The 14,375-nt window shown below is 42.3% G+C and overlaps 1 protein-coding gene across 4 annotated transcripts; it reads left to right on the top strand.

The window, feature by feature from the left end:
- The first annotated feature begins 376 nt into the window (after positions 1-376).
- Positions 377-13,449, top strand: SLC16A14 (solute carrier family 16 member 14). 4 transcript variants are annotated; one of them, XM_063166877.1, is made up of 7 exons: positions 377-821; positions 4,381-4,467; positions 4,933-5,146; positions 5,400-5,698; positions 6,526-6,669; positions 9,177-10,169; positions 11,321-13,449. In XM_063166877.1, the coding sequence occupies exons 4-7, from the start codon at positions 5,437-5,439 to the stop codon at positions 11,467-11,469; spliced, it is 1,548 nt and encodes a 515-aa protein (XP_063022947.1). In that variant the 5' UTR covers positions 377-821; positions 4,381-4,467; positions 4,933-5,146; positions 5,400-5,436; the 3' UTR covers positions 11,470-13,449. The 4 variants fall into 4 exon arrangements, with proteins under 4 accessions (XP_063022947.1, XP_063022946.1, XP_063022948.1 ...); XM_063166876.1 differs by lacking the exon at positions 4,381-4,467 and having other exon boundaries at positions 4,929-5,146; XM_063166878.1 differs by lacking the exon at positions 377-821 and having other exon boundaries at positions 1,252-4,467; positions 5,006-5,146.
- Positions 13,450-14,375: the final 926 nt, after the last annotated feature.

Below are 14,375 nucleotides of genomic sequence, written 5' to 3'. Positions count from 1 at the left end.
ATACTACTCAGCGCACTGCTAGGACATCAAGAATCTCTGAGAATGAAAGTTATGTGTGGTGGCATATGGTCACCTTAGCCTGGGTATATTCACTGCAAATAGAGCAACGAATTGCAGAATGTAAACCTCATTAGTCAGGTTACTTAGAAAGACCCAATGGAGGAGCAGATATTCGTTTGAAAAAGTGATGCATTTTTGCAGCTCTTCTCCCGAAAGTGGAATATTTTTGAAACTTATTTATAGTGCAAATAAGGTGCCATACAGTGAAACTTCCCAAGCTGCATTGTCAGGGTGGTTTGGATACATAAATTCAACCAGCCACTCTGAAATAAACATATTCAACGGCCGTTAAAATCTCGATACTGACTGATTTTATTGGATCATATCCTCCAGCTCTCTGGGATGTAAATTTCCGGCCATAACCTGTGCAGCAATAAACTTCGTTCAGCCACAAGAGTGTGCATGTGAGAGGATTGCAAATCTGCTCTGCCAAACCAGAATTAGCCGGTATCGCAGGAATGAAAGAGCGTGGAGATTTGAAATTGCAGAGAATGGAGACAAGGCGGTGCAGAGGACGAGCTGCCCGGGGAGCAGGAGGCCCCAGACCGGTGCCGCACTCCTATGGAAAATAAGCCCCAGGGTGGTGAGCAGGGGCGAGGCTGAGCCGGCGCGGGGGCTGAGCGGAGCCGGGCGCAGGTGGACACCGGAGCCCGCAGCAGTCCCCGAAGTGCCGGGGCGCGGAGCAGCGCCGGGGGCTGGGCTGACAGCGGGACACGGTGCTGAGGCGCTCAGGGACGGCGGCGTTGGCGGAGCTCGACGCGGTGAGTACCTCGGGAGGAGCCGGGAGCCACCACACGGCAGCGGCACCGGAGCGGGAGGGGAACGCGGAGCGGCCGCGCCGCCTGCGGCAGAGGCGCGCTGGGCTGGGCTGGGCTGGGCTGTGCGGGGCTGGGCAGTCCCGGCACGGGGCTCCCGGGGCCGGGGGCGGCGGCCCCTCGGAGATGCGGCGGAGCAGGAGCGCGGCTGCCGCAGCGGGGTAACTCGCGGTCATCCTTTGTGCTCGGCGGGCGGTGCCGCGGCCGCGCCGCCTCCAGAACGCCGCCCCCGCCGCCCGGCCCCGCCGCGGCCGCCGCCCCGGGCTGCGGGACAGCCGCGGCTGAGCTGGCCCTGTGGCAGCCCCGCGGCCCGGGCGGTGGCGGCCGTCCCCGCCCCAGCTCTGCTTCGCATAGGGGAACCGAACCTACGCTGGGAAGTGCCGGGAAGGAGTCGCGTGTGAAGCTCCCAAAGCTGTTCTCTTGGGAGAAAAAAGTACATCCCCTGCCTTCGGGCTGCTCCCGAAACAGGCTGTAAGCCTGTACAGAATAGAGGTGCACGCCTGATGCAAGGTGCCCACGACCTTGGGACCAAGGGAAGATAAGATAACGATTCACTATCTGAGCCATTTCTGCTGTGCGCAGGGACGGCGCACCACGCCTGGGTCACACCGGGGCACAGCAGCACCGAGGGGTCTCCGGGGAGGCCGCTTGAGCAGGGCTTGGAAACATCCCTCAGGGAGGGGCAGCAGGGCAGCACCCCGGTCTGGAAACCGAACTGCTGCAGACTTTATGCAAACTTGTCACCCTGGCAATTTGTTTAGCCTTTTAAGCATCTAATTTCCCTGATTTTGTGCTCCCTTCTGGGCATGCAGTTTTATGCACTGGGGCTCTGACTGGCAGAGGTGGCCGGTGTCCACATCTCCGCAAAGCTGCTGACAGCTGAAGTGCTGGGCATGTTAGCAAGGTGAAGTCAGACTGCTGAAACATATGACAACCAAAATAAACCATGTTCTTATCAATGTTTCCTCTGTATGCCTTCAGCAACCAAATAATTACATGTGGCATGATTCCCGGGAATATTACAAAGTAAACCTCATTACTAGTTATAATGCATATATGAGTTATCCATTGGAACTGTCATTAAAGTACAGTTTTATTCTATGTTTTTTTTAAGACTGAGGCAGTCAAATGCTGAAGGTAGTTGACCAAATATATGTAAATTATTCATCATATGGATTTTTTATAGCAAGAGCAGATGTTCTTCAGTGATTTAGTTGAACTACAAGTAAGAGAGCCATAGCTCCATTATGGTTCATAGAACTTGGGTGTTTTGCTGCTAACTTAGGTCTTATTGCAGCACCTGCATTTGTCCCTAAAATAGCTCATGAGTCAGGTTTTCAAAAAAGCTCAGCATCTTCACAGGCACTAATGCTTGGGCCATTTTTCTAAGAGCTCTGCATACTTTGTGTGCATTTAGTCTAAAAAGCTTTTCTGGGAAAAAAAAAACTCATTCTTTTACAGGTGACCAAATAAGAATCCAGATTCCCCTGCCTTTAAATGAAATTCTTCCTGAGGGGCTGTATTCAAACACTGTTACTGTGAGTGGCTCTTCCCTGCCTTGCTTGTTGGGGAAACTGGCTGGCTTGTTGGCTGGCTTCATCAGCTGCTGCAATTTCACTACAGTTTCTCTAGGATTTCACAACTGCAAAGGGTTCACTTGGCTCCTCTGCCTTTCATGAGCCTGTGCTTGGCAGGGCTGTGTGGGAAGAAGGTAGAAGACAGGTATGTGCCTTTCTCCTGGGTGCAACAGGCCATGGGATGATCAGGCTGTCCTGGGGAAGAGATCCAGGCATCCAGTCCTTGCTTTAGCCAGAGACTGAGTTTGTGCAGTTATTGGAGATGACCTTCTCTGCTTTTGAGTGTATTCACTCTGAACTTGTCACCTTAGTGAAAAGTTAATAGTATGAAAGTAATAATAAGCAAAAATTCAGTTCAAATGGAAAATATATGCATTTTCTGAAGATTTGTGGGGGTTGATAGAAGCATGACATTAACTTGCATCTACTCAATCTGAGCCAGTTCTGTCAGCAAGACTGCAAAGAGGAGTGTCATAACTTTGCAGCTCAATATCAATTATTTTTCTTCAAATGATTTAAAATATGTAAAAGATGTGCCTATTTCCTGTCCAAAGAAGAATTTTTTGTATCCAATATCAGGATTCAGGTGTGCACAAAACCAGTCAAAAGTATAAGAGAGAAAGGTGAGGCTTTACATTTAATCTTGACTCTGAATCTTCAGTTACATAATTTTGTATTCCATTATCTAAGATGCACTGTAATATCCCTCATACATTTTCATTAATCTTATGCAGAGCATGTGCAACAGCTTGCCATTTTCCTTCATCCTGCCTCTTCTCATTATTTCCCATTAGCATGATTATTCACTGTGTTTATCACCTTTTTGCACCTAGTCTCTCTCTGCCTTGTGAGTGGGCTGAGTCCTCTGTAAGAAGTCCTGTAACCTACAGCAACAGAGGATCTGGCTCGCAGTACGTTATTAGGAAAGGGTTGAGATGTCATCTTTAAGACCTATCTTTTGCAGAGGAAGGGTGAGGTGTAATTATGACTAAGGCTGTCCTCTTTAATTTAATTAATAATAGAATTTAATAATTGTGACCAGGCTGTCCTTTTATGGTCAAAAAACCAGTCTGTACCACTGCATGGCTCTGACTTGTTCCCGTGCTGCTCGCCCTCCCTCAAACACCCTGCAGGACCTCTAGAAGGACCTCTAAGCACGATCCCCATTCTCTGTTTCCCAGTTTGGAAAGGAACAGCCTGGAAGGCATGTCAGTATCCATTTCCACTGGCAACTCATCAATTGATCCCAGCTTATCTGTCTGTGCAGCAAGTGTTAAATGTGCACAGTTCTTGTTCTTCCTCACTGTGTCACCAATACCTCCCATGGCCAAGTTAGGGCAAATGACAACTTAGTCACTATAGAACATCCATCTGTGAAAGATTTGCCACCAGGAGTGCAACATATTTAAGCTGCATCTCATTTATGAGGCAGATCAGTGTGCTCTCAGAACCTACAGGCTCAAGCTGCCCTTAGTTACACCTGATTCCCTGCACTGCCAGGAAGGGGCAGGTGGCACTCGGGTACAGAGGGACCTCAGGCAGCAGCCGGGCTGGGGAGGCTGCACATACCAACGGGTGTTCACTGCTGGCTGGGACTGGCCAGCTCTGATTCCAGCTGTGGCTTACTGTGCAATGCCCAGCGCCTTCTCTGTGTGTTTATCTAGCAATAGGAAAAAAGTAAAATGGTTTGGAAAGGTAGTCACTTGAGAAGCAAAATGTACTCACATATTTAAAGACAATTTTTGAGTTGGTACAGAATCTGGGTTTGTCTGTTCACTGCCGGTTTGCAGCAATGAGGAGCCAGCCCAGAGGCACACATTCTGAGAGCTCACAGAAGACATAAGAACCTTTTAAAATCAATTTTTGATAACTTTTTTCCCTTTCCACTGTTGTAAAGCTGTTGTTTCTTTTTTATTTCTCCGGAGAAGAAAGAAGACAAACAATTACCATCTCTGGTAACTTGTATCATTGCATTCCTAGTCTCCATGGAAACCTATGTGGTGCTCCACAGTTGGGTAAGATTTGAATCTGTTGCTGCAGAAATCAGATAGAGGGAAGACTGGATTATGCACCTTGACTGTTAATCAATTAAAAGAGGCTTTGAAATTATTTTCACCTTGTGTTGTAATCTTTACTTAGAGTAACAATAGTTACTCTATCAAAATAATCAAATTAATCAAATTAAGCTAGTGTGACCTGATCCTATGTACACCTATGCATGTAACTCTGCCACTCAGTTTGATTCTGATAGGCATTGACATTAATTTGGAAGAATTCTTTGTTTATAGTAGGATAATAAGGATTAATACTATGGAAACTGAACACATAATAGCAAACTGTTGTCATATTGACTCTTTTAAAAAGAGAGGCAGTAACAATTGCCTTGTTTTAATTTATGTAAGTAAAACATTTTGAAAATTAAGAATCTGAATTCCTTATCTTTTGCTGTCTTCATTCTTGTTCTTCCACTGCTAAGGAAGAAATACATCCCCAAACTGGTTTCCTCTGAAAAGATGTGGTAACTTCATCTACCTGCTGCTTCTTTACTCCAAGCTTTATGAACTGGAACACAAAGGCACATCATCTTACTGGGACAGCAGAAGGTGACACAGAGAAGTAATATACAGAGAGAGACCAATCTTTTTTGTGACCACAGTCAACCCATGAAGAGTGAGGGCTTTCAGCCACCTAAAAGTAAGTAAAATATATAGTAATGGAGATAGTGCAGCCTACTGTCAGCCTGTAAATACTCCTGCATAGACAGCCACGATAACAAGTTACACAAAGAAATAAATTAATTGCACAATTTTCTAAGCATTTTACATTTGAACAATGAAGTCACGGTATTCACTACAACTGCACTAACTACAGTGGTGAAATACAACAGTGATTTATGGTATTCACCATAACAAACCACAAAATCTGATTATTTTGTATGCATTTGTAGGTATTTACTGCATTTGCTTCAGAATACTGTGGAGAAAATGTATGCAAGTCGAGAGGACATTGGATATGATTTTGGAGATGACTCCAAAGTTGGAAGTAAGCCAATTAAACCTAATCCAAACATCGATGGAGGATGGGCTTGGATGATTGTATTTTCCTCTTTCCTTGTGCACATACTCATCATGGGCTCCCAAATGGCCCTTGGAATACTCAACATGGAATGGCTTGAAGAGTTTAATCAAAGTCGTGGCTTAACAGCGTGGGTTAGCTCCCTCAGCATGGGCATCACGCTTATTGTAGGTATGTGCTGGCACCACGTATTTTAAAACTAGATATATTTTTAGAATATGTTTGCCATTCATCCCTAAAGTATTTTCTTATGGTTGTCCCAAGCTGACCTTTTAAAGTCACCAGGAGAAATTTTACAATGTAGATGGAGAAAGGGAATAACAGGGAAGATGACAGGGAAGACAGCCCAGCAGACTGCATGAGCAGGAAAGGAATGCTGTGACTTCCAGGTCTGACTAGAATTAAGAAAACATGATCTGTGAAGCTTGGAGTCCTCCCCATGCTGCATCTGTGAGGAGAAAATGTTGAATTCACACAGTTTGTATTTCAGTTTGGCAGCTGAATGAAAATGTATTTTTTTAGTTGTAGTTGGATCAACCCAAAATAGTATCTGGAGAAAATGTTTGTGTATATATGTATATACACATGTATGACTCCCTAAATGAAAACTGAAAAAAGTTATGTTTATATCTGCCTAAATTATTCTACTGAAAACAAGATAAAAATGCTTAACTTCTGGTTACTTGTGAAAAAGTCTTGCACTTATACAGCATCAGAATGAGGAGCAAGAGTTTCAGCTGATTCCTCTCTTTAAACTGTCCCTTCTTCATGGGGCAAATTTGATTGTAGGCATTGCAGGTGTTTGCTAAGTATTTAATCAGTTAGTTGTATTTCTCTTTCCATGATTTTAAGAAATAATATGAAAAATAAACTGACTTGCACGAGTTGCCTGATGTTTTAACATTTTATTTAAAACATTAAGAAACTTAAGGTGAAAAATTATTAGAGCATAAAGAATTAAATAAATAATTTATCATTTCTTTCATGTTTTTTAACAGGTCCTTTTATCGGTTTGTTCATCAGCATGTGTGGGTGCCGCATGACAGCCATAATTGGAGGGATCCTGAATGCCCTGGGTTGGATACTGAGTGCCTATGCCTCAAATGTGCACTACCTCTTCCTCACCTTTGGAGTGACAGCTGGTGAGAGCTGCACTAATGTTTGAAGGTTCTTTCAATTATTTCTGATTCCTTTGAAGCTTATTTGAGTGAGTAAATAGGGAAGGTAGACTGTAAAGTTATTCCAGCTCTGCTTTCACACTTTTACAGCCTGTTATCCTTTTAGAAAACTTATTTATTCAGTGGATTGGGCCCAGTGACTTCTGTTGTTGTTTAAATTTGCCATGTGAAGGTGGAACTTCTATCAGTTTCAGCCAAGTGAGTACATTAGAGGACGTTTTTAATTAGGGGAGTTACTGTAACCCAAACTCTGACAAGTAAAATTTAAAGATGAATTTCATATCTAGCTAACTCCTCTCCTTGCCACAGGAAAGAATAACAAATGTTTTCTCCAGAATTTCTATACATAAATTTTTATCTAGCTTTCCAGATGGAGAAATACTGAGCAAAGATCACTCTGATGACTCTTTACACCACCTTACCGTAGACTTCAGTAACATTGTAAATTCCTGAACAAAGAACAATGATCACAGAGAGGATCCTGCCTTTTTCAGAATTTCTGTTTTCATATATACTGAATATAATCAAGCAGTCAGGAATCTACACAGGTCTTCTTCAGCTCCTGTGCTCTTTTCAGAAAGAGCACACACAAAACAAAAAATGGCAGAGTTTAAGTAAAGAATTCAAAGAGGGGTGAAAACCAGATTTTCTGGGAAAAAAACCAAACAACGAAAACAGAGACAAACTTTTATGTGAGATAGACAAGTGAGATGTTGCAGGAGTAATTCTGTCCAATAAAACGGTGTAGAGATACCTGAGAGGTTCCTTCCAGCTCCATGAGACCTCTGCTCACTGTCCCTCCCTCACGATCTGCTCACTCACCCTCAGTCCTGCCGCTCACTCCCATCCCCTCACTCACCATGCCCAGTCGCGGCCCATCCAGAGAAGTCTCTCCATGTTCTCATGGCTGCTCCTGGAAAGCTGCTTTTCCCTTGCGGTGGCCACATCTTGCTGCCATCACCTCTGGGCCTCCACACTGCGCCTGTGGGCCTGCTCATGGCTGCTGCCTTCAGTCCATCCCTCCGATCCCAGCCTCATCTCTCCATCCAGAGCCACCCTCAGCACATTGCCGAGGGCCCTTCCCTCAGGGCTCCGCTGCTCCTGGCAGCCGGCTCCCCTGGCGGCACCGGGGCTGGCTCCTCACGGCAGCAGCCCCAGGGGTAGCGGCTCCCCTGGCGGCACCCGGGCTGGCTCCTCACGGCAGCAGCCCCAGGGGCAGCGGCTCCCCTGGCAGTACCCGGGCTGGCTCCTCACGGCAGCAGCCCCAAGAGCAGGGGTCCCCTGGCAGCAGCCGGGCTGGCTCCTCACGGCAGCAGCCCCAGGGGCAGTGGCACTCCTGAGGGACAGAGAGGCCTCCCCGAATCTGTGGTTGGGTGTGGGGAGGGACACTGGTGCAAAACAAAAGCCCAAAAATAAAAGCCCAATTGTGTATTTGCCTAGGAAAGTAAGAAATACTTCTAAAAAGCAAAATGGGTCAGCTCTGGTCAGGGTCACTGCTGTGATGGTGAAGGGCTTTTTTTGGGTCTTTTTTGGAATCACGGCTTTCTCTGGCCTAGCTGCAGCTAGATCATGCTGTAGCTGTATGCAGCTATGTTAGCACCTCTTTAGGCAAACTTCTAAGTCACAAAACACTTCTGAATTACAATCACAGTGAGTTGGGAAGCATCTTCTGCATACACCTGCTCCAATCCAAATCCCTCTGTGAAGAATTTGCTGTGAGAAAAAATGGTGAACTGTTACCTCTAATGATGTGTTTGTGCAATACATCGCTTCCTGCTTGAAGTATGTGCCATGAATACCCAGCCTGGTTTTTAACTACAGGGGAGGGGTTTTCAACAGAATTAGAGATCTGCCTTGTAAGACTGAGCAGCTACTGTGTGGCCCTCCCTGGACTGCCCAAAGAGAACCAGCCTGGAAGCCACCTGAGGTCCCACCAGTGCACTAACCCCGTGTGCTGACTCCTCAAATACATGTCACGGTCACTGTGGCTCCAGCTACTGAACAAGGACAGGATCTCAGTGTGAATCTTCATTGCTGGGGAACTTGGGTGAAAGCAACAAGATGTGCTCACTAAGCAGTTCTGGTTACTGATACCATCGGATGTGGGTATTAGAATTGCAGATATTTCAAAACAGGCTGTGTCTATGTTTGTCCCCATAGTAACTGTCACTGATTGGTTGTGGGACATTTGTAACTTTCAGTGTTGTCACGCTGACCTGAGAAAAAGGTTTTATATTCTATGTGTTTAGTTTTTCTGGCAATAAATATCAGTGTTGCATTCTCTCTAGAATGAGTATTGTAGATTTTGGAAAACACTATGAAACAGAAATGAAAGCTAACATCAGAATTGAAAATCTATTATTGGTTTTACTACTATGCTTACACAAAAGCGAGGAATAAAATAGATTTTTATTTTCACTGCTTTTTATGTTGTTGGCAAAGAGTTCAGATTTTTTTAATTTTTTTTATAGGTATTGGAAGTGGCATGGTTTATCTGCCTGCAGTGGTCATGGTAGGGCAATATTTTCAGAACAGAAGAGCACTTGCACAAGGGCTCAGTACCACGGGAACGGGGTTTGGAGCTTTCTTAATGACTGCCTTACTGAAGTACCTCTGCACTGAATTTGGGTGGAGGAATGCAATGTTCATCCAGGGGGCCATTTCCCTGAACCTCTGTGTCTGTGGGGCACTCATGAGACCACTCTCTCCCAAAGAGCTCCGTGAAAAATATGTGGTGGGAAATGATAGCGAAGAAAATCGGGCAAAAGCTCTGTCCCAATCTACAGAGACTATAAAATCTAATGGAGTCCTTGGTGAAGAACCAGAGAAAAAAGAAGAGGCAGCAAATGAAGAAGTGCTTGGCAGTGTGCAGCACATAGAAATCGGAGGTAAATCTGGAAGTGAAAGGAGCATGTATGGACTGCGCCTCTTTAAGACAGTGAGCCAGCTGACAGTCACAGTCAGGAAGGGCTTTGCACTCTGGTACTCCAGCTACTTTGGAGCTGCATCACTGTTTACCAATAGAGTATTTGTGGCCTTTATCATTTGGGCTTTGTTTGCCTATAGCAGCTTTGTCATTCCCTTTATTCACCTTCCAGAAATAGTCAAGCAGTACAAATTATCTAGGCAGGACAATGTATTTCCTTTGACATCCATTATAGCCATTGTTCATATTTTTGGTAAAGTGATCCTTGGAATCATCTCTGATCTGCCATGCATCAGCACATGGAATGTCTTCCTCATGGCTAACTTTACCCTGGTCACCTGCATTCTTACTTTGCCACTAATGCAGACATACATTGGCCTGGCTGTGGTTTGTGCTCTAATAGGATTTTCTAGTGGCTATTTTTCTCTAATGCCTGTTGTGACTGAAGATTTAGTTGGAACTAAACACCTTGCAAATGCCTATGGCATCATCATTTGTGCCAATGGAATATCTGCTTTGTTTGGACCACCTTTTGCAGGTAAAAAGTTCAAATTGCTAACCAACAGATGTTTGTGTAATGACTGTATGACTCTTTGTATTATTAAACATTCTTATGCTATGAGCATGTGTAGTTAACAAAATCACAGCTGCCCCAGAATGGACATAACATCCAGCTTTACATTGTACAGATTTACAGCTCATAGCTCTGCCATCCCCAGCAGAAGGGAGAAGTGTATGTATGCTATCCCTAGAGTTAGTTAGGTTTAAACAGACATTCGTTACACATTTCCTCATAGAAAGAGGTGGGGGAATACAGAAGAGATACAGGTACTGATTGTCAGTATTATATCAGACTCCAGCTCTCTTTTACAGAGGTGCTGCTGAGAAAAAAGCTGTGAGAAATTCTGGGAGTCATGGCCTTAGTCAGCCAGGGCAGCTCTAGGCTGAAGGGAAGGCAGCAGCAGCATGAGCAGCCCAGGAAAGCGAGAGCCCCTTCTCTCCCCACCCCTGGGTAAGCGACACGAGCGAGAAGAAAGCTCTCTCAGTGCCCCTTGAAAGCAGCAGTGTTTTACTGTGCCACGTTCCCTCAGCACCTCCCAGTCTGTGCTAAACCTGTCTCTGAATTTGGCCTTTGGTTAAGAAGCAAACTGGATGCAAGCAGCTGATGTAAAGAGAGCTTCTGATCTTGTGGGTACATCGCAATGCAGCCAGTGTGGAGTGAGGGAGTTTGGCTTAGTTGGGTTCTCAAACCTTCCTGAAGTAATGAATAAGTAACTCTAATGAAGAAGTAACTTTAATGTGTTTTTGCAAAGGAATTGAGGCTGGAATGAGAGTCATTGCAGTATTGAGATTGTATCTCTTGAACAGTCTTCTATTGGTATGTGAGGCTTGGGAACGGCTATGGGGAATGTGTTTGCTTACACAAGGCATAGCATTTGAAATGCCCAGTATTGGGCATTTTACAGAGGCAGTGATAGGGAGGAGGAAGTAATTGGTTTGGGATTACAAAATCTCGATTTTAAAATCAAACCTGTGATAACATATTTGAAAAATTTTGTTTTTCTATAAAATATTTGTGGATTTGACAGAAACGTCATGAAAGAAATGTGAAGTATTTTTTGAATTTTCTCATGAAATGTACCTTTTTGGCAAACTTTGTAATAAATATGTTCTGTCCTTATTTTCCAGGTTGGATCTATGACATCACACAAAAATACGATTTTTCTTTTTACATAGCTGGATTGCTATACATGGTGGGAATAATATTTTTACTTATACAACCTTGTATTCAAAAGAAACAGTCAAGAGAAAAATCTACAGAAGAAGCACAAGTATAGAACAAATTCCAGAACTTTTTTACAGAACTTTTTTTGTTTTGTGTTTCTCTTGTGTGGCAGTATGAAGATGTTTTTCTTATAGAACCAACCACATTTAGCTGCACTGCACTTAAGTGAAAAGCAAATATACTCCATAAGGCTTATAAATTATTGGAAATGTGCTTTTAAAATTGGTTAAGATATTTTTTACTTTAGAACTACCAAATACAGTGATTAAAAGCACACTGCTAGTATGTCAATATTAGAACAATGCTAAGAATACTTACCCTTGCTTCTTTTTTGATATTTCACCATTAACCATTGGTGAAAATCCACTGACTGCAGTGCAGTTACTCTGATTTACACTAGTCCTGTGAGAGAATTTGGTCAGGACATGAATGATTTATAAAAGTCCTTTCTACTATGTATTCAATCTGATGAAAGATTAGTTACTGGGTATTAGATAATGATTGTATTTCTTGCCTGGCTACCTAAGTACTGTTGAAATGCTACTATAATAATTCTACTAATTCAGCTTACTAAAATTACTATTTCTGTGATGCAAATCTGAAGAAAAGTTCTCATATATTTCTGAAATTATTCAGTTGGACTCAATAGGTCCCTCCCAACCCAGTATATTCTGTGATTCTACTTCAGTGATTTTTAATTTTGTTTTTTCAAAGTATCAACTGCATTTGAAGTAGCTATCCTCAATAACTAGGCTGCAGTTTAAACACTGTGACATTTAATGCACCTGAAGTAAAAAACCCATAAATGAAGAAACAGGAAACATATGGAAAATGTTTCCAGAAACAGTTTGAGTTCTTTGGCCCCTTTACCTAATTAGAGTTATTGTAGAATTTAATAAAATTGCCACTGACTCTTTCCATGGGAATGAACTCTACTACAACACACTAAATTTTGTTATAATTTAATTTAATTGTTCACCAACTTTGTTACATATGAGCAGTCGTGTTGCTGCTTGTAATGTACCATGAACTGACTAAGATTCATCATGTTTGGGAAATTTATTCTCTAGAAAATGAGATACTGCAGAGCATGGAATAGCTAAAGAGCATTTAACATATTAAAATAAATTTTCTTAACATTAAGGGTCTGGTAACCAGTGCAGAAGGTGATGTATGGTGGTTGAGGGTTTATTTTTTTCAGCTTTGAGAAGTGAGTCTGATGTTAATTTTCCTATCAAATAAGAACCACTGTAAGTTTTCATCCTCTTAGCTTTATGAAAGTTCTTTGCATGATGAATCAGGTTCTTAGGTTAATATTTCTACGTGTTGCTGGAATTCCTTAAAAAGCAATTGAAACTGTTCAATTATATTGAAGAACTATTGGGAAACAGCTCAGTACACAACAATATCAATATCCTTATCTTCTTTATAGCTGCAAGGTTGGTTAAAAAAAGTTCTGAATGTGTATTGTTCCATATTGCAATTCACCAGCTTCTTAGTGTTGCACTTCTACAGCTCTTGTCAGGGACATACTTTAAAGTATTCCTTAAAGATCACTGAAGTGAGCCAAGTTAAAAATAAAACCTTAAGAAACCCTGAATTATTTTAAGATTTACATCAGTACAAACATGTAGGGTAGTTATGTATGGCCTTTAAAATTCACATAAGACAACTGAGGTGGCACTGAACTGCAACACATGGAGTGAACACACAGTCAGTAACTTCTGAAAATCAGCTTTTGTTATTGGAGAGAATGTGCACATAAAATTTCACATCAGTTCTTTGTTACAGGTTAAATGTCTTCTTGGTGGGAATGCTGCTGATGGCTCATTTGATCTGAGCTTTTTTTGTTTTTGAAAGATATGTATCCTTCATACATAGATCTTCACTTTGTCTTTTGTCAAAAGCAATGGTATTTGCATAATACAGTAATGAAAAATATGTTCTTCACTTGTGGTATCTGCAATAGATCTTTTAATAGAGGTTCTTACAGGGCCACGTGTTGGGAATAAACTTACATTATCCAAAAATACACTTTCTGTTCATTTATGAAGTTAGTATGGTATTTTAGCCACATAATGGAATTTTTATTTCTCATTATCCTAAAACAAAGTCATCACAAAGATGAAAGAATATATATGGAAGTGCTTCTTATACCTAAAGGTGAACAGTCACTGAATGTTTCCAGCATATTGGTATATAGTTCTAGAAGAAAAAAATCCTTAATCTAAATCAACAAATATTTAAGTATTAAAGTACTGGTTTATAAAGAAACAGAATTATACAAGAACCCTGTATTCATAGTTTTTAATCAATTTATAAATTCAAGTTTAGTACTTGACATGTTAAAAAGTTGTAAACTCCTTACACTCTTCAAATATGAAACTATTATATCCAAATACTGAAATCACTGGTTTAATACTTGGGTCCTAGATCTAGTCAATTGTAAATGATATATTAATTACCCTCTATAAATGACAATGCCACAGCATCTCCTATAAGCCGTGGAGTACCTGTGGCATAGATACAAAACAGAGAAATCAGAATGAAGAAATACAAAGTAGCCACAACCTGTTCTATCGCAGTAACTACTATGAGGCTGATAAAACACAATTTCACGATACCCAACCTATTAAACATTGTAATATTTACATGTTGCTCCTGGTAAAACATATTTTATTTTTCTTCCTTCAATCCTTAAAAAGTCTGTTTTCTGTAGTAAAGAAGAAAAGTCCATGTGTCTGACCCAATAAACAGCCATGCCTTATAACAATTACTTCAATGGAACACACACCTTTATTCTGTTAGGTTTTGTTCTTGGCACATTGCTCCTGCCCCCTCTGGAGCTGTGGCTGACATTTGTGTGTGTGAAGGTTCCCAGCCCAATTCCTGGGGGGCTCTTCCATTTCAGGGGGGGCTGTGTCACGCAGCCTCTCTGCAAGAGCTTCCCAGGGCACA

The sequence above is a fragment of the Melospiza melodia genome, chromosome 12, assembly GCF_035770615.1.
Source record: "Melospiza melodia melodia isolate bMelMel2 chromosome 12, bMelMel2.pri, whole genome shotgun sequence".
Lineage (NCBI taxonomy): Eukaryota > Metazoa > Chordata > Aves > Passeriformes > Passerellidae > Melospiza > Melospiza melodia.
This window is presented reverse-complemented; position numbering and strand designations above follow the sequence as displayed.

Coding starts and splice junctions, on each gene's coding strand:
- SLC16A14 (XM_063166876.1), top strand. CDS start 5,437: ATGTATGCAAGTCGAGAGGACATTGGATATGATTTTGGAGATGACTCC. Junction 5,699..6,525: donor GGGCATCACGCTTATTGTAG/GTATGTGCTGGC, acceptor GTTTTTTAACAG/GTCCTTTTATCGGTTTGTTC. Junction 6,670..9,176: donor CACCTTTGGAGTGACAGCTG/GTGAGAGCTGCA, acceptor TTTTTTTTATAG/GTATTGGAAGTGGCATGGTT.